A 20814-nucleotide genomic window follows, 5' to 3' on the forward strand; every position below is an offset into this window, starting at 1 on the left:
TGGTAAAGTAACACCATAAGTTGAGTTATTTCTATAGGGATGTTAAAGGATGGTGGGGGGGGGTGGTGTTGGGTGTAGGGGGTAGGGGAAAGGGCCGTTCGCGTTTGCCTTGCCGTAAACCGTGTTGTTATTCGTCTTAATGTACACGAACGTTTAACGAGTGTTAAAGCCATAAAAGCTACGCTGACACCACAAATTGACGCCTCTGCCTCGACGAGACACGTGGTGTAGTATTCCGTTACGACTTTCGCAGTCCTGGGGGGACCCCGAGACAACCGGATTCGTCTTAAAAGACCAAAATGTTAATAGTCGTCGTCTTATTATTTTCTTGGTAGTTTTTCTTGAAGAGAAAGAGAGAGAGAGAGAGAGATAATTATGGTAAATAGACTTCGTAAATGGTATGAGACTAATTTTTTGGTACCTGTCTCATTTGCACCTACGATGAGAAAAATTGTAGTTGATTTGATAATAAGACGTGTACACACACATACAAACACACAGTCAGACACAGACATATATACAAATTTCAAGAGAAAAATATGTTTGAAATATTCTATAGCATCATTTTTCTTTAATTATTCATGGCTAAACGTTATTATTATTATTTTATGGTATCGTTATGTAACGTTATTAAAAAAAAAGAAAAAGAAAAAAACAATGTGTCTATTTGAACGAATTAAGAAAAATTATTTAACGATTAAACGAACTTTCCTATGTGAAGTTCTATCGTAATTGTTATAGCATCATTTTTCTTTAACTATTAATGGCTAACGTTATATTATTGTTTTATGGTATCCTTATGTAACGTTATTAAAAAAAAAAAGAAAGAAAAAACGACAATGTCCATTTGAACGAGTTAAGAAAAACTATTGTAATATACGCTCGTTGTTGTTGATGCGTTTATGTCGAGCGTAAAACTCGAGCGTAAAACTCGAGCTAAAACATCCGAGATAGTTCTCGTTAGATTACCATGACTCATGTGGTCAACACTGTACCATCGTCACGCGAAGAATTAGCATGGCATTAGGTTTACTCTCGTCGAATTAATGAACGGACGGCTTTAATCGAATAATGGGGAGGAGGAGGAGGAGGAGGAGAGGAAGAAGAGGAACGTTATTTTTCCCGACACGAACAACACGCCAATTGTATACGCGTATGCATTCACATATATTTGGATCATAAGTTTCGATAAGATTTATCGTTGATTGATACGCGTGTCCCTCGCATATTAACCAACCGAATTGCATTCAATCGGTTTTGCATATTATCAAACAGTCGACCTGTTACTTTGGTTACGTTACATATATACAATAGTTACTAACCATTCATAGAATACTACGAAATGATTTTTGCATTAGAGAAAATTCTCGGTGAATATAATTGATAATACATAGAACGATCTTTTATCGTAAAATAAGGCTCGCGTGCAAATAATATTTTCATTGTCTAAGCACAAGTTTGTCTATCTATTTATCTATCTTTCTCTCTTACACACACACACACACTTATTTTTTCCGATCATAGTTCGCTTAGTAGGCGATTGCGTTAAGAAATCGGAAGGAAAGAAATGTTCTTATTGCGAATAGAAGGCGGATGAAGTATTGCGTGTTCAAGCAGCTTATTCATCGATCATTTTTTAACACAATCGTTCTAGGATTTGTCTCGGAAGATCTTTCTTTTCTTTTCTTTTCTTTTCTTTTGTTTTTGCTTTTTTAATCGATATTAATTTCATCCTCTCTTTCTTTCTTTCTATCATCGATCGCGTAGGCTTAGAAAGGGCGTTTTGTTAGAACGTTGCATGTTGTCGTTCACCACCGTATCGGGTAAGCGACAATTCTTTAACTATTACTCTTACTTCGAATAATTTGTTTTGCAAACGAGCTTTAAGGTTGCCGATAAGCACACGCATATATACATATGTATATATATTTTTATGTATATTTTTATGTATATGTATGATTGCACGATGACGCGTGTTAAATTCACTTCTTCCTGTTTCTTCGAATCGAAATTTTCTGTTTCGAAGTTTATCCTCTCTCTCTCTCTTTCTCTCTTTCTCTTATTCTTATTCTTTTTATTTTTTTATTTTTATATTTTTATGTTTCCTTTTAATTTTAGTTACAGCATAGATTCCGTTTTCTTTATACCCTGCGGACCCGATATATTCTCCGTTCGTGTTATATATATTTAAAGAAAGTTTTAAAAATAGGTAACCTGTTGAATCCGAGGGTAATTCTTGAGAGAAATGGCAACTTCTTAGCAAACGTAGTAGTCGATACGATACGATACGATCGATCGATCGATCTATCTTGTTTTATAGAAACGTTCACTATGTAAATAAATATTTCTTTTCTTTTCTTTTCTTTTATTTTTTTTTTTTTCTTTCCTCGTAAATTTTTTTCTTTATCGACCAATTTCAAGGAAAATTCTTCGTTATACGACGTTACGTAAAAGTTTGCCATTTGAAAAGTAATAGACTTCTCTCATCTAAGATAAGCTTGTAAGTAAGGTAATTAACTCGTTTCGCATAAAGTCAACGTGTTATCGTAAAATTAATTTGTTCTTTCTGTTTTACCTAGTTCTACCTATGTTTTTATCGCTCCATTTTGCATATACTTTTTTCTACCATTATTTTTAACGATTCAACAAAAAAAAAAACTATAATAATATTATTACGAAATTATGTCGATAAAAAGATAAAAGAAGAAAATAATAATTCGTGACAGTGTAGAGGAACAAATACCACCCACCACACCCCCATAAAAAAACAAATAAAATAAATGAAAATAAAAATACAAAGGAAATAGAAAGAACAAGTGTATATATTATAAAAATAATTTTTCAAAAAGAATATCAAGAAACGGAATAATAATCGAACGAATTCCAATCCTAAGCTCTCCTCCCCTCCCCCTTAAGGAAGTATAGAGGAACAAATCCCACCCACCACACCCCCAAAAAAAATAAAATAAATAAAAATAAAAATAAAAATACAGGGGAAAGAACAAGTGTACATATCATAAAAATAATTTTTCAAAAAGAATATCAAGAAACGGAATAATAATCGAACGAATTCCAATCCTAAGCTCCCCTCCTCTCCTTTCCCCTCCCCCTTAAGGAATGTTCGACGAGGACGATGATAATGATCGCGTCGTCGAACGATGAAACGTGCGCACGTGCGCACGTGCACGCATGCACGCATGCACCGACACGACCAATGATGATGCGCTGTTGCATTCTGGCGCACATTTCCTATACACGAACTACCACCACCACCATACCACCACCATCACCACCATATCACCATCTCTCACCGAGAAGCGGTTGCGAGGAGCTGGTTTGCTGCTGCTGCTGCTGCTGCTGCTGGCACAACTCGAACGACCGCAATTAACCTTACGTAACTCGGCGTTTCCTCGCGGCTATGCCCTCATCTCTTCTGAACTTTTGCCGCGTGAACGAACTGCACACGCACACACACACACACATATATATGTATATATATAATACGTCATACGGAAGGTAACGTTCCATCTCTCTCTTTCTTTCTCCCGTTTATGGTTAAAGACCATCAACCGAAGGAATGGGGAAAGTTTTGGAAAGATCTTCTTTGATCGATCCCCCTACATCGATGCGAATTCTCATCGTTGACGATACCTTTCGGCGAAAGTTTCACTCTTACCCAATCATTTTTCTTTCTTCTTCTTCTTCTTCTTTCTTTATTTTTGACTGGAATCGAAATAAACAAATTTAACGAAACACTTATGTATGGGATTAGGTCAAAGAAATCATGTTTCGTTTCGTTTGATATTATTGTTCATGGGGTGTACCCAATCATTTTTCTTTCTTCTTTCTTCTTCTTCTTTATTTTGACTGGAATCGAAATAAACAAATTTAACAAAACACTTATGTACGGGATTAGGTCAAAGAAATCATGTTTCGTTTCGTTTGATATTATTGTTCATGGGGTGTACCCAATCATTTTTCTTTCTTCTTTCTTCTTCTTCTTTATTTTTGACTGGAATCGAAATAAACAAATTTAACGAAACACTTACGTATGGGATTAAGTAAAAGAAATCATGTTTCGTTTCGTTTGATATTATTGTTCATGGGGTGTACCCAATCATTTTTCTTTCTTCTTTCTTCTTCTTCTTTATTTTTGACTGGAATCGAAATAAACAAATTTAACGAAACACTTATGTATGGGATTAGGTCAAAGAAATCATGTTTCGTTTCGTTTGATATTATTGTTCATGGGGTGTACCCAATCATTTTTCTTTCTTCTTTCTTCTTTATTTTGACTGGAATCGAAATAAACAAATTTAACGAAACACTTATGTATGGGATTAGGTAAAAGAAATCATGTTTCGTTTCGTTTGATATTATTGTTCATGGGGTGTACCCAATCATTTTTCTTTCTTCTTCTTTTTGTTTTTTCTTTTTGACTGGAATCGAAATAAACAAATTTAACGAAACACTTATGCATGGAATTAGATCAAAAAAATCATGTTTCGTTTCGTTTGATATTATTGTTCATGGGGTGTACCCAATCATTTTTCTTTCTTCTTTCTTCTTCTTCTTTATTTTTGACTGGAATCGAAATAAACAAATTTAACGAAACACTTATGTATGGGATTTGGTAAAAGAAATCATGTTTCGATTCGTTTGATATTATTGTTCATGGGGTGTACCCAATCATTTTTCTTTCTTCTTTCTTCTTCTTCTTTATTTTTGACTGGAATCGAAATAAACAAATTTAACGAAACACTTATGTATGGGATTAGGTAAAAGAAATCATGTTTCGTTTCGTTTGATATTAGTGTTCATGGGGTGTACCCAATCATTTTTCTTTCTTCTTTCTTCTTCTTCTTTATTTTTGACTGGAATCGAAATAAACAAATTTAACGAAACACTTACGTATGGGATTAGGTCAAAGAAATCATGTTTCGTTTCGTTTGATATTATTGTTCATGGGGTGTACCCAATCATTTTTCTTTCTTCTTTCTTCTTCTTCTTTATTTTTGACTGGAATCGAAATAAACAAATTTAACGAAACACTTATGTATGGGATTAGGTAAAAGAAATCATGTTTCGTTTCGTTTGATATTATTGTTCATGGGGTGTACCCAATCATTTTTCTTTCTTCTTCTTCTTCTTGTTTTTTTCTTTTTGATTGATATCGAAATAAACAAATTACGTATGTAATTTTGGTTATTATTTTTGATTTGATTGATTTGATTGATTTGAAAATGATTAGGTAAAATAAAGCACGTTTCGTTTCGTTTGATATTATTGTTCATGGGGGTGTACGGTTGATGGGAACGAATGAAACGAGGATCATGTATATGGTATCTTTTCGAGTATCTACTTATGTAGATACGCGATCTTGAAACTCGACCGGCGGCTGGTCGTCAAGACTTTATCGAAGTGTTTGTCAAAACATTACGAACAAGAAAGTCCCGGCAATGATACGGCCTAGCGCCGATAAGTGCAATATTTGATATACCCTTTACACGCGATTTTATTATTATCGCAAACGACCGACCAAGAAACTAGTTTTTCTCGAAAGGCGTTTGAGTTTAAACGCTGTGTTGGTGGTACTGCTGCTGCCGTTGATGGTGTGTGTGTGTGTGTGTGGTTTTTTTTATTGCACATAGGCGTTGCCTAGTTTTCTTTTTCATTTTTATTATTATTATTACGTAATATATATTTATCTTTTATTATATTTAATATCGTTACAATAATTATTCTATACATTATATTTATTTATTTATTATATTATTTAATTGATGCATCGTTCTTTTACTTTTACGGAAGCAATTAATTCAAAAGTTACGTGGGTGGTTCATTGAATATATTCGAAGAACGACGAAACGATTTAGCAAATGATTTTTCCCTTGAAAATTCAATTTAGGAAATCTAATCTGCGAAATATAATTAGCCTCCTTAGTGACTAACTCGAACGACTCGCTAAATTTAGAGGAAATGTAACGGACTTAAAGGAGTAGTAGGGTGGTCGTTTTACCCTTTTCAAACGTTTGACAAGCTGGGATTATATTCCTCGGGTTCTTAAATGCGAATCAAGTAGAGACTAATAACCGTGGTATAATATATAAAAAGAGAACCAAAGTATATATATTTATTTTAAATTTCAATTTTTATTATATTACGCTTTTGACTAAACTATAAATTAAAAAACAAACTTACAATATTATTCGAACGGGAAATAAATTATACTCAAAATATAATAAATACATATACATAAATATATTTATGTAAAATATTATTAGATATAAATATTAATAAGTTTGTAGTAGTATATATATATATATATATATATTTATTTTAAATTTCAATTTTTATTATATTACACTTTTGACTAAACTGTAAATTAAAAAACAAACTTCCAATATTATTCGAACATAAGAAATGTATATCGTAACGAGTAATTAAATTATATACTCAAATATAATAAATACATATACATAAATATATTCATGTAAAATATTAATAAGTTTGTAGTAGTGGTATTAGAGAGAATGTTAAGACATCTTGTTCCGGTTGCAGGTGCACGAGAAAATGCGCGTAAGGTCAAGGTGACGTTGGAGCATGGAGACCATGGAAGACAGTGGTGGCCTACGGGTCGATGCCTCGAGAGGGAACATCGCACCTGGTTGCTTACCGGTAGCGAGGAAGAATTGTCTGAAAATCGTCGAGCCAGGTATCGACGTTGACACGGTTAAGCAAGAGGAAAGTAGGAGAACAACAACCACCACCACGACCACCACCACTACCACCATAGAGATGGATCCATACAAGGAACTCGAGCTTTACCTCGCAAGAGTAAACGTGAGTGCAACGAGTATACGAGGATCAATCGATCTATCGATCTACCTATCGATCGATCATTTATTCATTCATTCATTGATCATACACGTACACCGTATCATTTATTCACCATGTTTACTTCGTTAACGCGATAATTCGATCCAGGATGATCGCAAGCCCGATCGTTTGTTAACACATTCCGTGCCAAGTTATTTTTTCCTGACTTGTCGTTCAGGCCATTTCATGTTTAACGCATTAAATTAATATGATTACGTGTACCACCGGTGGTACACGTGGCCTCAAGATCAAGTTTAACGTGTACCACCGGTGACGTACATGGCACGGAACACGTTAAAAGGGGAATCATTTTTCTTCCCCAACTATCATATGTTTGAACTTAGCACTCCATAATGTTAGACAAAATATTTAATAAGAATTATCTATCGAGACCCTGTTATATGTCAGAGAATCCGTATATGGATACTAGAGGTGGGGGTCTCAATCTGATCAAACGTTTATGACCCCCAAGGAGAAACCTTTTGCGTGAGTCATCCGATCGACTTGCCTTCGGACAGTTCTGAGAGCTCTATCTTCACTGATCTATCGGATAATGAGAAATATTACGTTCTTAGAGAATCAACTTTATTTGGCGACTACAATTGTGCCCATAATTATGAAAGTGGTCTAAGTGAAATTTAAATAAAAAATAAGTTTAACAGTTATTTCACATCACATTATTTTAAACTTAATGAATTCAATATAGAAGAATATAGTTAGATAGTGTTTTTTATTTCAATATTATATAGAAATCATTGAATGTTCAAATGTAATTCGTTGAAATATCTCGAAACAAAAGATAAATAACTTAAACCACTTTCATAATTATTCATCTTCTTCTTAATCATCATCATAATCATAATCGTCATCATCATCATCGTCATCGTGATTATCGTCGTCTTATTTTTGATTCTTCCGCGAGGATCGATCATCATCGAGTTTTATCGATCGTTTCGTCGATCGTCGTCCGTTCCTTGCGGTCTAACGCTCGCAACAAATTGAACGTGACGCCCAGGATTCCGGTGGAAGATTCCAAAACACGTTTTGCACTTGGTCGAAAGAGGTTCTCCTCCTCCTCCTTGTATTTTATTTTTTTTTATTTTTCTCGTCGTTCACCCTTTATTCCTCCCCACCCCAAGCCCAGTTTTAACCTACGTAGCTACATCTGTTTTAGATGCTTCAGCAAAGGGACTAAACGCCTCCAATGGCACCCGAAAAGCACCGAGGGGACCGGTTTTTTATCCGCGAATTCGATCCTCATAGCGAGTCCCACTATATTTTCTTTCTTCTTCATCTTCATCTTCATCTTCATCTTCGTTGTTTCATCGATGTGCTGCGGTTCGCATCTGTTTTCTACCTCAGCTCGTCTATCGTTGTTGCATGTGTCTGTTGTATGCACACTGGCTGGTGGTGCACCGTGTGTGCGCATCGAGTTAGTGCGCTTACGTTCGAACTAGGAACCGCGATATTCTCGCGCGTTAGAAACAAGAGGATTCCAAGCAGAAGAGGTAAATTTTACCGCAGGTAACGCGTTTCGATGCTCGCGATGCTTTGCGGCAACAACTCGGGAAGCTGAAGTTTCTTCTTCTTCTTCTTCTCGTTTTCTTTCTTCCTCTTCTTTTTCATCATCATCATCATCATCATCATCCTTTTCTTCTTCTTTTTCTTCTAGAAGGTCTTACTACTTCCTTCAGAAATGCCATTTTATATAAAATTGCTTCCTCGAATGCGTCTGTCTGTCTGTCTGTGTATCTGTGTGTGTGTGTGCATGACCAATCACCGATAAATTTTATTCGGAAATGGTTAGGACAAATTCGTCGAATTCTAAATTTGGTTTTTCCACCTCCTTCCCACCTCCCACTCCTTTCTACCAAGCGAGGAGATATGCATATTACGCTTTTAAGATTTCTCGTGAGAAAAATCCAAAGAAATAAATAAAGAAGTTAGAATCAAAGAGAGAGAGAGAGAGAGAGAGAAGATATATATAGTTGGGGGGGGGGGGAAAGATAGATACAGTTTATTGGTCGTAAATCGTAAGACTAACATAAATGGTATTTCAACCCAAGGCCATTTCTTTGCTGAGAGTCCGAGATTATACTCGATCCTTTTCTATTTCTTTTTTTTTTTATTTTATATTTATTCTTTTTATTCTCTCTCTCTCTCTGTACTCTTCGTTAGATCAGACCATGTGAGAGGGTGGGGGGGGGATACACGGGTCCGCCGAATTTAACCTTCGATAATTTCATTCAATTCAAAGTTTTCTTATTTGGATTTAGCATTTGACGACGATGTTCGAGTATCGTTTAAGTGTTCGATACTTCGAAAGCAGATATACGGAGGAAAGATGACGAGGATGAGGATAAGGTTAAGGATAGAAAAAGGAGAGTCAAAGGTCAGAGACACTAAGAATTGAAAAAATCGAGACTTACATTAGTTCTCTCTCTCTCTCTCTCTCTTTCTCCGTGTTTCCTTTTACTTTTACTTCTACGTGTTTTCTACTCCTCTTCTTCTTCTTCTTCTTCTTTATCCTCTTCTCGTTCACACGCTTCGAGCTTACCAGAAACACATGTCGATCTTTCGAAAAAAAAAACAAAAAAAAAAAATTAAAAAGAAAACAGAGGATGGAAAAAGAGCCTCCCTCTTGCTCCTCTTCCCTCTCCCACTCTTTTTATTAGAATCTTCGCAAAATAGTTGAGTTTGTTTATAAGATTCTATTATCCCTTGACGCATAAAATATCAATCGAATCGTTTATACGCGTTGCGTTAAAAGATATACTTGAAAATGAAGATTGTTGATTTAGACACGTGTATAAAACACACGTGTATTATACACACACACATAAATACACACACATATGTTTTATATTAACTTATCTACATAATAGTAGTAACACAAAGTTTATAAAGTCTAACGAGAGAAGAATCTTGTCTCGTTTTTACAAGCTATAATATTCTATCTCTCTTCTTTTTTTTCTATTTCTATTTCTCATTCTATCTCACGTAAGAGTGTAGATCTTTCGTGGCAGATTAGATCGATTCGAGGCATCTTCTACGATCAAAAGAGAGGCGTTCGAAGAAACAGGTCTTCTTCTTCTTCTTCTTCTTCTTCTTTCGCTTCCTTGCGTTCACAGATTCTTCGGTACGATAGAGAAGGGATCGGATCGGATCGGATCGGATCGTAGACGGTACGACGATCTGTTCTCTTCTACGAAAGAAAGAAAGAAAGAAAGAGAAAGAAAGAAAGAGATGAGAATAAAGGTGGGTATGTATATATGTGAGGGTGTGGATGAAGAAGAGTGGTAAGAGTAAGAGAAGAAAGAAAAAGAAGAAGAAGAAGAAGAAGATGGCTTGGGACCGATGTCAAAATCGTTCGATGATAATCCGAATGACAGGTTGTTACATCGAATACCACCTCCGACGCATAATTTAGTTACGCGTATATCATTACACGCCGACGACCCATCTAAGACGGTAACTTTGTATTTCAACCTATCCTCCTCCTCCTCCTCCTCCTCCTCCTCCTTCTCCTCCTTCTCCTTCTCCTCCGCCTATTTCACCTCTTCTTTCTCCTCTTCCAATATACGATTTATCTTTCTTTTTATATTATTTTGATTTTTATTCCTATTCGTCGTCATCGTGTCATCATCTTCCTTCTTCTTATTATTCTTCTTCTTATTTCTCGCGACGAATACATTCCTTGCGATTTCTTTTTTTTTTTTTTTTGAGAGAGAAAGAGAGAGAGAGAGGGGAAACACCGTGCTGTGTCATTCGTCGATGGAAAGTATTATTATTCTCACTTTCGATATTCTCCATCAGGTTCAACCTTGTCGTCACGAGGCTGCTTTTATAAACGTATCTTAACTTTTAATTCCGCTTAACAACACTCTTCATACTTTTTTATCATTTGTCATTTTGTTTAGTGGATTTGTTTTATTCTTCTTTTATTTTTTTCTCTATTACTCTAATACCTTTTCGAATGAATTTCTTTTTTTTTTTTTGTAAATGAGTCGAGTTTATTATTTTTTCCATTTTTCTTTTTTAAATTTATCACTGGTATTTGATTTTTGTTCTTCTTTCTTTTTATAGGAGTAATGAAATTTTAAAATTTTGAGAATTACAATAATGCGCATGCGTGATAGAGGAAAAAGAAAATAGGAAAGATACTTTTGAGTCGGGAAGAACGCATTCGTAGAGATACACATACGCGATTCGCCAAGATTAAAAGATAACTATGCAAAGATAGAACGCCTCAGAGTGTGGTAGCATAGTCAGCGCATTCGCGTTTACGCTCGAGGTCGTTCCGTTCCGTTCTGATTATTATCCGTAACCTAAAGCACGAACAGAACTTGTGCTGTATCGCATCCAAACCCAATAATGTTCAAACGTTTCAACTTATTTGCATTGGGATCTTTTGTAGTTTTCGAGTAAATTTGTAAGGTAGATAAAATACAACATATGCAAGTATTTACTTTACTTGGATTATATATATATGTATATGTATATTTTATCTATTTATTTATATTTATTTGTATGTATTCTTTCTTTTGTTTTTTCTTTATTTTTAATATTTTAATTAATTTATTAATTTATTTTTATATTATTTTATGTACATAAAATATTTATTTACTTATACTTATCTTTATTATTATGTATCTTTTTTTATACTATAATTAATTCGTTTTTATTTATATATATTTATTTTATTTTACTATCAGTATTATATTTATACCATCTTTATATTATATTTTTTTGTTTTATTTTTATGTAACAATGTTTTTTATACTTTTAATTAATTTGTTTATTTGTATATTTATTTTATTTTACTATCAGTATTACATTTATACCATCTTTATATTATCTTTATCTTTCGATATTTATTTCTTTAATGTAACAAACGAAATATATATACGTAACTATGTAAAGCGGTGATACTTGGTACTCGCAAGTTAAAGCAAGTTAAAGATGAATGATGTATCGATGATCGATCGAGCTTTCATTTAAAAAAAGAAAGAAAAAGAAAAAAGAAGAGAGAGATAATTATCAAGGTCGTTTGAAAAGATCGAGACGATGTTAATGAAGCCTGGCCTGGCCTTGCCAGAAACGCGAAATTCCAATGTGTACGATGACCGTATAAACGTTCGGTCAAGTTTCTTTTCGATATTCGTCAATGACTTCGAGTTTGTCTTTTTCTTATTAACTTGGCCCCGTGTACTTTCACTCTTGTGACTCTCGGTAGTCTCTCTTCGGCAAAATACACGCATACGGATGCAAACGAGAGAGAGAGAGAGAAATGTTGACGGTGCATCGCGTTGCGTATGCAACGTGCGCGCGCGCGCGCGAGCGCACGTGCCTCTCCTCGGCCTTCGAGGTTCCTTCTTCTTCTTCTTCTTCTTCTTGTTTTCCTTTTATTTTCTTATTTTCTTTTTTCTTTCTATTTTCTTTCTCTTACTCTTGGTACCTTCGCTGCTCCTGCCAACGGTTTACGCGCGTGGAAGCAAATATGTTCGCGTGTGGGTGGAATAGTGTAGGACTGCTGCTGTGTATATCCGGTTGGGTGTGTCGGATGCGTTCGAAGTTCAGAAGCTCGTTACTTTTCGGACTCGTTAAATCTCATCTTTTCTCCTGACTCTTTTTTTTAAATTAATTTCTTCATCTTTTTGTACATATTTTATTTTGTTTTATGATTGTTTTTTAAATTCATTTATATATATTGCATATTTAGTCGTCATATACTCGTATTCTTCATTAATCAATTTAAAACGATCAATGTATTTCTTGTAATATAATATTTCATTAATTTTCATAAAAAAGTATATATAAACTACCAACAACAACAGTCGAGTAGAATTTCAATCAAGTTCGTGAATGAAATTACGAATTAATCTAAAATGGGATTTGAATTGAAACACAGGAGGAAAGATAAGAAGATAGAAATAAATAAAGAAATAAAGAATGAAATGAAAATAATAAATTATAGAGAAACGTTTAGGCATCGCGTGGAGTGGAGTGGGGTGGGTGGGTGGTAAACGTAGGTATACATTCATTTTCGATGAGAATTCGAGAGAGATTTGTAGTTTGATTATCGAGTATGACGCGAGTTAATTAGAATCGTGCTTCGAACGCGTAATACTGAGAAGTCGAGCGAGTATATTCTCTCTCTCTCTCTCTCTCTCTCTTTTTTTCTCTTTTTCTTTTTCTCTTATACAGCTTTGCTCGAGATCGTAAAGTCAGCATTACGATAGGCGAACCATTCGCGTCGTCTCGACTTTATGAATGAAGAAACCGAGTAGAGGCGTCGGTGAACTCGTGACTCTTTCAACCCAATACCGTTTCTCGGAACCACATTTATATGTTAGTGTACGTAACGTAAATACATATACATATATATATGGAATATGAATATGTGCATACATACGTTCACCTATGTTCTTTTTATTCTTATTCTTCTTATTCTTCTTCTTCTTCTTATTTTTCTAAAACGAACGCACATAAAAGTGTGCCCGAGTGCATACATTATACGCTTTTGACTTTACTAGAATCCACCTTCGGGCGTGTTCTTTCCTCATTTGCATTATGGAATAAACGAAGTATAAACTCTCTACCGAAGGAATCCCTCGTAATCCTTCCTGCTTCTTCTTCTTCTTCTTTTTCTTCTTATTCTTTTTATTCTTTTTCTATTACTTTTTGTTTTTCTTTTTTATTTTCTTACAGAGAAGCGTTTGATGGATCTTTAACGGATCGTTTTGTATTTTGTTCGATGATCGATCGTCAAGAAAAATAAATAAATAAAAATAAATAAAAAAGAAAAACAAGCAAATGTTTTTTTACGCGCTTTAGAACGATCCCCTCCACCCCCGTATTATATCTTTTGTCATTTAAATATAAATAATAATAATATTATCGAAGAAAAAAGAAGGGGGCGATGATGGGGTGCGTGGTGTGAGGTAGATGGAATCTCGAAAATCGGAACGCGGAAATAAATCGATTGATATGGGGGCGCGATTCCCCCTTGCTCAATCTCCCCCTCTCCCTGAGAACTCGTTTCTTTTCGTTTCGTTTCGTTTCATTTCGTCGGCCAAGTTATCGCAGATGGTTAAAAGGTGATTTCACGGTGCAAAGGAAAAAAGTTGGCTCTGTTAAAAAAGGGAACGAGGAATAACATAAGAAGAAGAAGAAGAAGAAGAAGAAGAAAAAGGAGGAGGAGGTGGGGGGGGGAGGGAACGTGCGTTGCTTTCGTCGGACCGCCATGTCGGCGAAGCTGATTATGTCGCAGCAACGGGACGGGACGGGACGACGACTTACAAATCCGCTTGAGTATTTCCATCTTATCAGCATTGCAAATTGAAAATGCGCGAGACTCTTGCGTTCCACTCTTTTTCTCCCTTTATTTCTTTCTTTCTTCCTTTCTTTCGTTCTTCTTTTCGTTCTTCTTTTCGTTTTTTCGTTCCTTCGTTCTTTTTCGTTTTCTTTATTTGTTTTCATCCCTCTTCTCTCTCTCTCTCTCTTTCTCTCTCTCTCTATCTCTCTCTCTCTTTCTCTCTCTCTCTCTTTCTCTCTTTCTCTCTCTCTTTCTTATTCTTTTTTACTTCCCTCTCTTCCTTTCGTTTTTTCGTTCCTTCGTTCTTTTTCGTTTTCTTTATTTGTTTTCATCCCTCTTCTCTCTCTCTCTCTCTTTCTTATTCTTTTTTACTTCCCCCTCTTCCTTTCATTTTTTCGTTCCTTCGTTCTTTTTCGTTTTCTTTATCTGTTTTCATCCCTCTTCTTTCTCTCTCTCTCTCTCTCTCTCTTTCTTTCTTATTCTTTTTTTACTTCCCCCTTTTATTATATTCCTTTTATTATAATTATCGCAATTCTTTTGTTTTCTTCTTTCGGAAATAAAAAGAAACCCACCCTCATTCGATCGTCGTCGATTTTTGTTGAATGAAAAAAATAAAAGGGTGCCATTTTATTTATTCGTCGAACGGACGAGGAATCTTTTTATTTTGGAGAGGAGGAGGAGGAGGAGGAGGAGGAGGGAGGACGATCAAGAGAGCCAACGAAATTTATTCCGATTGGGATCTATCTATCGAGGTATCCGATTTTAGCAATGACGTGCGTGTGTCTCTCCTCGAAAGTTGCCGAACGTTGGGAACGTCTTCATTTTTTCTTCCTTCTCTCTCTCTCTCTCTCGTTTTCTTTATTTTTTGTATTTTAAATTTATTATCGATTATACAGGATGACATTGATATCTTTGGAATGTCTTGTTCGTCCTTTCGTTTTCTCGAATTTATAAAATAATCGATACCATACGTGTAAACATTAGTTTTCGATCAAAAAAGGATAGAATCTTTTTAATCTTTTACTACTAAATTAAAATTATCAAACAATTTATTATTTCTAATATCTGTTATAAGTGCATAAATTGCGAACTAGATTAAATTATTACAAATTGATTTTAAAAAACAAAACTATACGTTACTTCTACCATTATAGTTTCTTTTTTAAAATCGTAATCATTAGAAAAAAGAAGAAAAAACAAGTATACATCAATTCATTTACAATGAAATATTGTACTATAATCTTTAATCGAGAATGACGTTTATAATATTATTATAAAATGAGAAAAGAAATATTTGTAAATGAATGTGAATGACCTATCTCTCTCTCTCTCTCGCTTACACTCCCGTTGCACCGTTGCATTCAAATGAATTCACTCTTTCTCTTTATCTCTCTTTCTTTCTCTCTCTCTCTCTCTCTCTCTCCCACTTTCAGGTTGAATTTCTACGGGAGGAGCACACAGTAAAGAGACGTCGTCTCTCCTTTTCCTGTTTTCTCTTTTTCTATGCAGCTGTTTGTGCGGTGCACTCTCTCGCTCGCATCGTTTGCTGCACACGCCTAGGCGGATGCGCGTTTAACGCGTGTTATCCTCCTCTCTCTCTCTCACTCTCTCACTCTCTTTCTCTTGCTCTCTTTGCATGCAGTTATCTCGGAATTGCATTCGTTTTGCGTTAGTCGCCTTCCCGCAATATTAACGTCCGTTCGAAAGGCAAACAAAATCGCGTGCTCGCGTTGGAACGAGCTAATTTCGACCGGTAATTTGCGTAGCTTCGTGAAAGCATAAAGAGAGAGAGAGAGAGAAAGAGAGAGAGAGAAAAATACGTATAATAATACTATAACAATATTAAAGTATATAAATAATATAAATAATAAATAATAATATATATAATAAATAATATAAATAATATAAATAATATAATATAATATAAATAATAATACTAACTAAATGTTTTTTTAACCACCACCACCCCCCTCCACTATTTGCAACAATTAATTATTTGTAAAAAATACGTTCATACGTTGTTTAATACTTCACGAATATAATTTTATTGCATATAAAAAATATTGTCGGGGTAAAGTATATTAGGTAAAGAAAAACAATGAGAATTCGTTAAATAACAATCTATGTAAATTCGCTATGACACATGATAAAATATTATAATATCAAGTTGTATGAGTAATTTAGTATTCTGATGCGTCATCGTTACCCCTGTCTTCCTCCTCCCTCGTCATATTATTTCGAAGTTGTTTTTTTTTCCTTACGATACGTATACAAATACGTATTTCTTATTCGTACATTTAGATACAATAATAAATGTTTTACCTTGGCTTATAATTGTTTAGTACTAGGTCAAATTTTTATATAAATGCGCATGACTCGAGCTGCAAGCCGAGTCACAAGGTGGTTTTTATTATTTTTCGTGTAACCGTTTCACTAGGAAGACCTGTGAACGAGTCGGCACGTAAGAATATTACTTTTAATATTATTTTTGTTATAACATTTCGATCCAAATATTGTTTTTCGATGTATTATAATAATTAACACGCATATTATCATTAATTAATAATATTTATTTTATTACTTTGGAATAATTATTAACTGAGACGACGATGAGAACGATTCTATTTGTAACATTTTATTCTCATTGCAATACCATGCATTATATAATTTCTATATTAAATTCAATTTATTTACGAACAAATTCATTAGGCAAAAGTTCGATTCATTTTACAGATAGAATGATAAAGAATATTGATAATGTTATATTGTATAATTTATTATTGAAATTGATGATAACTGTAGTGATTTCATTTTAAAAAATGATATCAAATATTCCATCTCGAGAATACTTTGACATTATAAAACGTATACGTATGTAATGTAAAATCGATTAATTTAATAATTTCTATTTTTCGTGTACAGTTGCAATAAGGCGAAAGCATAAATTTTCTCACTCGTGTGGGGGGTAATATTAATAATTAATAATTTCTATTTGACTCTATATAAACTATATATATATAATATATTTATATTAATTATAATATATTAATTTCAATAATAATATATATATATGTTTGTAAACTAATTGGTTTTACAGAGAAAGAGAAAGAGAAAGAGAGAGAGAGTGTTTAAATAGCATATAATAATAATAAATAAAAATGAAGGAATATAAAATAAGTGGAGTGGTTATTAGGAGTTGATAAAAGAAGAAGAAAATATATTAAAGATAGGAATAATATGCGTTTATAAAGTTAACGTATTCTGGTTTATAGTTGGAACGATGGGAAAGCATGAATCCTCCCGTTGGTTGGTGCGTGGGCGATTATAAGGTGTTGTTGGATAGTGGTAATGTTATGTCACAGCTATATGCACTCTCCAGCATCTCGTTTCATACCGTTACGTTACGTTTCCCTCGGCGTAGAGCTAATTTGCGTTACTTGCATCGTCGTTCTTCTGGTGTACGTAGTTTGTTCTTCCTCGCCTTCGGCACGCTCGTGTTCCGTAATCGACGTTGGGATTCCTTCACCTCTCCACCACCATCACCCCACCACCTCTCCTCCACCACCATAACATCTCCACCGTATTCTCATATCCTCGTCGCGTGCCAACTTGCAAAACGTCCTCCGTTAATATGAGATTAGAAAGAGAGATATATATATAAATGTATCAAATATATTATAACATACGAAAGTGAATTTTGATATACTATTTTTAAATGAAATGTATTATATTATAATTATTCGCACACACACATATATATATTTTAAATATATTTTATTACATAATACAATAATTTAAATTATTAAATTTAATAGAATAATTATAAAATATATTATATATTTTAAATATATATATATTATATTATTATTATATTATATGTTCGTAGATTGTTTGACTAATCATCTTTTACGTACTCTTTAAATCATTGTCAAATAATTTTTAAAAATGTAATTCTTTCAAAATATTATTCGAAAGATTTAAATAATATTTTATTTACATTTAAGTAATATTAATATTTCGATTATATCTCGCGTGATATTCGATGGATTATATTTAAATAAAAAATAGTATATCATAAATTTTTGATCGCAATAGCTCATTAAACGGCGTACAATTTTAAACGAGATTTAAATAATCTCTTCTTCGAGAAATTGCAATCAACGACTACCCACGCACGATCGTTAGACAACAAAGTCTTCCATTTCATTTCGTAATATCAATTTGAACGAAGTATCATCTCATGGATCGTTTATATTTTGTCTATCTCTCTCTCTCTCTCTTTCTCTCTCTCTTTCCGTTTAGATTGAAAAAAGCTCATCTGAAACGATGTTTAGATGCCAAGTTTCATTCGTCAAATTCTATTCGTGTCAAGCTCGATAAAATTTGTTTCGAGAACTCGACTTTTCGGTCGTTTTCAAATGAAATTTCGGTCGGCCTCGATAATCTTTTACGATGAGATGGCACGATTGGCCTCGAGGCCAATTTTCCATCCCATAAATAAGAAGAAGAAGAAGAAGATAATAGAAGGTAAAAGTCTTGTGGTTTGACCTAGGTCACGGTGAGCCTTTTAAACACTTCGAAAAAAATGAAAATGTCTATTGAATTAACTGCTAAAGTAATCACATAATACCCTAACTATTCATTTTCTTTTTTATCGATTCTTTCCTTTTTTATTTTATCATAACTGCATTTAAAGAAAAATTTCAAAGGTCAGTTCTGATCGAACTAAGGTGAATGACGATTCACCTTATCTTTCTCCCCCATTTGATTTTTTTCATTTGGTTTGATATTATCGGTTGGTTTGTTGGTTTATTTGATTTGTTTAGTTGCCAACGATAATACTTTCTCGTATTATTTGTTCGTTTATTTTTCTTTCGCGATAAGAGATTATCCCCTTGGACGAATAAAAAAAAAAAATAGAAAGATTGGAGTGTTTTAACACACTGTGCTGCCCACCTGTTCGTTCGTTCTATCGAAATCGAATAAGACAGATTTACTTCGAAGATTCCCCCACCCCACCCCCACGTATTCGACGTGTATTTCACGAGGATACTTGGTGGACAACACGGCTAAATATACGACTATATTACCATTACTACTACTACTACTATTACTATTACACTACTTCTTTTGTAACGAAGAAGAGAAATCTTCGTTTATTCGAGGAGAGAAATAAAGAGTGAGATTGCAATACCGTGCAACTACCTGTACGTATTATCAGTCTACGAAGGTTTTATCGGTTCCCTTAGGTGAGTAACGACACGTCCGTGTGTTTCGCGAATTCATGGAAGAGTCAACGTGAGAGGGAGAGAGAGAAAGGGGGTGGCAAAGGGGGGGGAGGGTAGAAGAAGTAAAGAAAGCACATCGTCCACCGTTTCTCGAAGAGTTCGTTCGTAAGATAGGCCGCCTTTTCTCGTACACGAGAGAAGAGAAACACGGCCGAGTTGCTGATAACCGGACGACACTTGGTACGACTCGGCGATAAACGTAAAAAGTAAATCACTCGTTTCTTGCTTTTCTCGTGTGTGTCAGAGAAAAAGAGACTGAGTGAAAGAGAGAGAAAGAGAGAGAAGAAAATACAATTGGATTTGTCCTCTTTCTTCCTCTCGTTGTTATTTCATCATATCGATGGTAAAATCTGGTTATTTTGTTTTGTTTTTGATTAGTTTTTGATTTCGTTAGGTTCGTTTTACCTACTTACTTACCTAGCTATCAAGCAACTTCTTCTATTCTCTCCACTAGTCTATTTTGACTGATATAAATCGTGGATCGTGCTGAAATCGCGTTAGAGCACGGTTAAGAGTAGGTATAGTTACAGCACGATCAAAGTCAGCACGTTTATCGTTACTTAAGTATCCGATAGGCGAGGTCACGTCGCTGCCTTTATAACGGCGTTGATCGGATCGTAACACGGTGAGAACGACGTGATCGAGTCTCGCGACCTGGCCTGTCGCGAAAATCTTCCTTGGTTACCTGGCTGGACGATTCTATTCCAATTTTTTCCACGACACCAATTCGCGTTCTCATTTCAAAGTTAATTTCTATTTTTTTTAAATATTTCAAACTTTCGCTCGAACGTTAATTATATATATATATATTTAATATTATTAATTGTTATATTTAATTTATTATTATATATTTTTATTTTTAATATTATTAATTATTATTAATTATTATATTTATTTTACATATATGTGTATGCATCATAATATGAAAGTAGTTTCAATCAATAATAATATAAATATATTATTAATTATTTTACTTCAACTTATATTAAAGTATAATAAATAAATTGAACGTAATTTTCACGCAATATTGTCAAAAATGAATAATGTTAGAGATAGTGTATGTTATTTCAATATTATATAGAATTCATTTAGTGTTGAAATGTAATTCGTTTAAATATCTCGTAACAAGAGATTTATGACTTAGACCACTTTCATAATTATACGGGCAAATATATATTTTTAATTATTTATCTCGTTAGAGAGATAGGGAGTGAGATTCCGCGGCTCCTGAAGATATATTTATCTTGGGTATTTTTTCTTTCTTTCTTTTTTTTATTTTATATTTTTACTGAAAAAAGAAAAGTACGAATCGTGTACGTGATTTATCGA

General features: G+C 34.0%; 1 protein-coding gene across 1 annotated transcript in view; it reads left to right on the plus strand.

Annotated features, from left to right (window-relative positions):
* Positions 1-20814, plus strand: part of LOC122517413 — a 178158-nt gene that overhangs the window by 15169 nt on the left and 142175 nt on the right. The window contains exon 2 of the mRNA XM_043635779.1: positions 6562-6843. Coding sequence (XP_043491714.1) covers positions 6604-6843 — 240 coding nt within the window. The 5' untranslated portion in view covers positions 6562-6603. The remainder of the gene's footprint in view (positions 1-6561; positions 6844-20814) is intronic.

The sequence above is a fragment of the Polistes fuscatus genome, unplaced genomic scaffold, assembly GCF_010416935.1.
Source record: "Polistes fuscatus isolate 324 unplaced genomic scaffold, CU_Pfus_HIC Scaffold20, whole genome shotgun sequence".
In the NCBI taxonomy this organism is placed as follows: domain Eukaryota; kingdom Metazoa; phylum Arthropoda; class Insecta; order Hymenoptera; family Vespidae; genus Polistes; species Polistes fuscatus.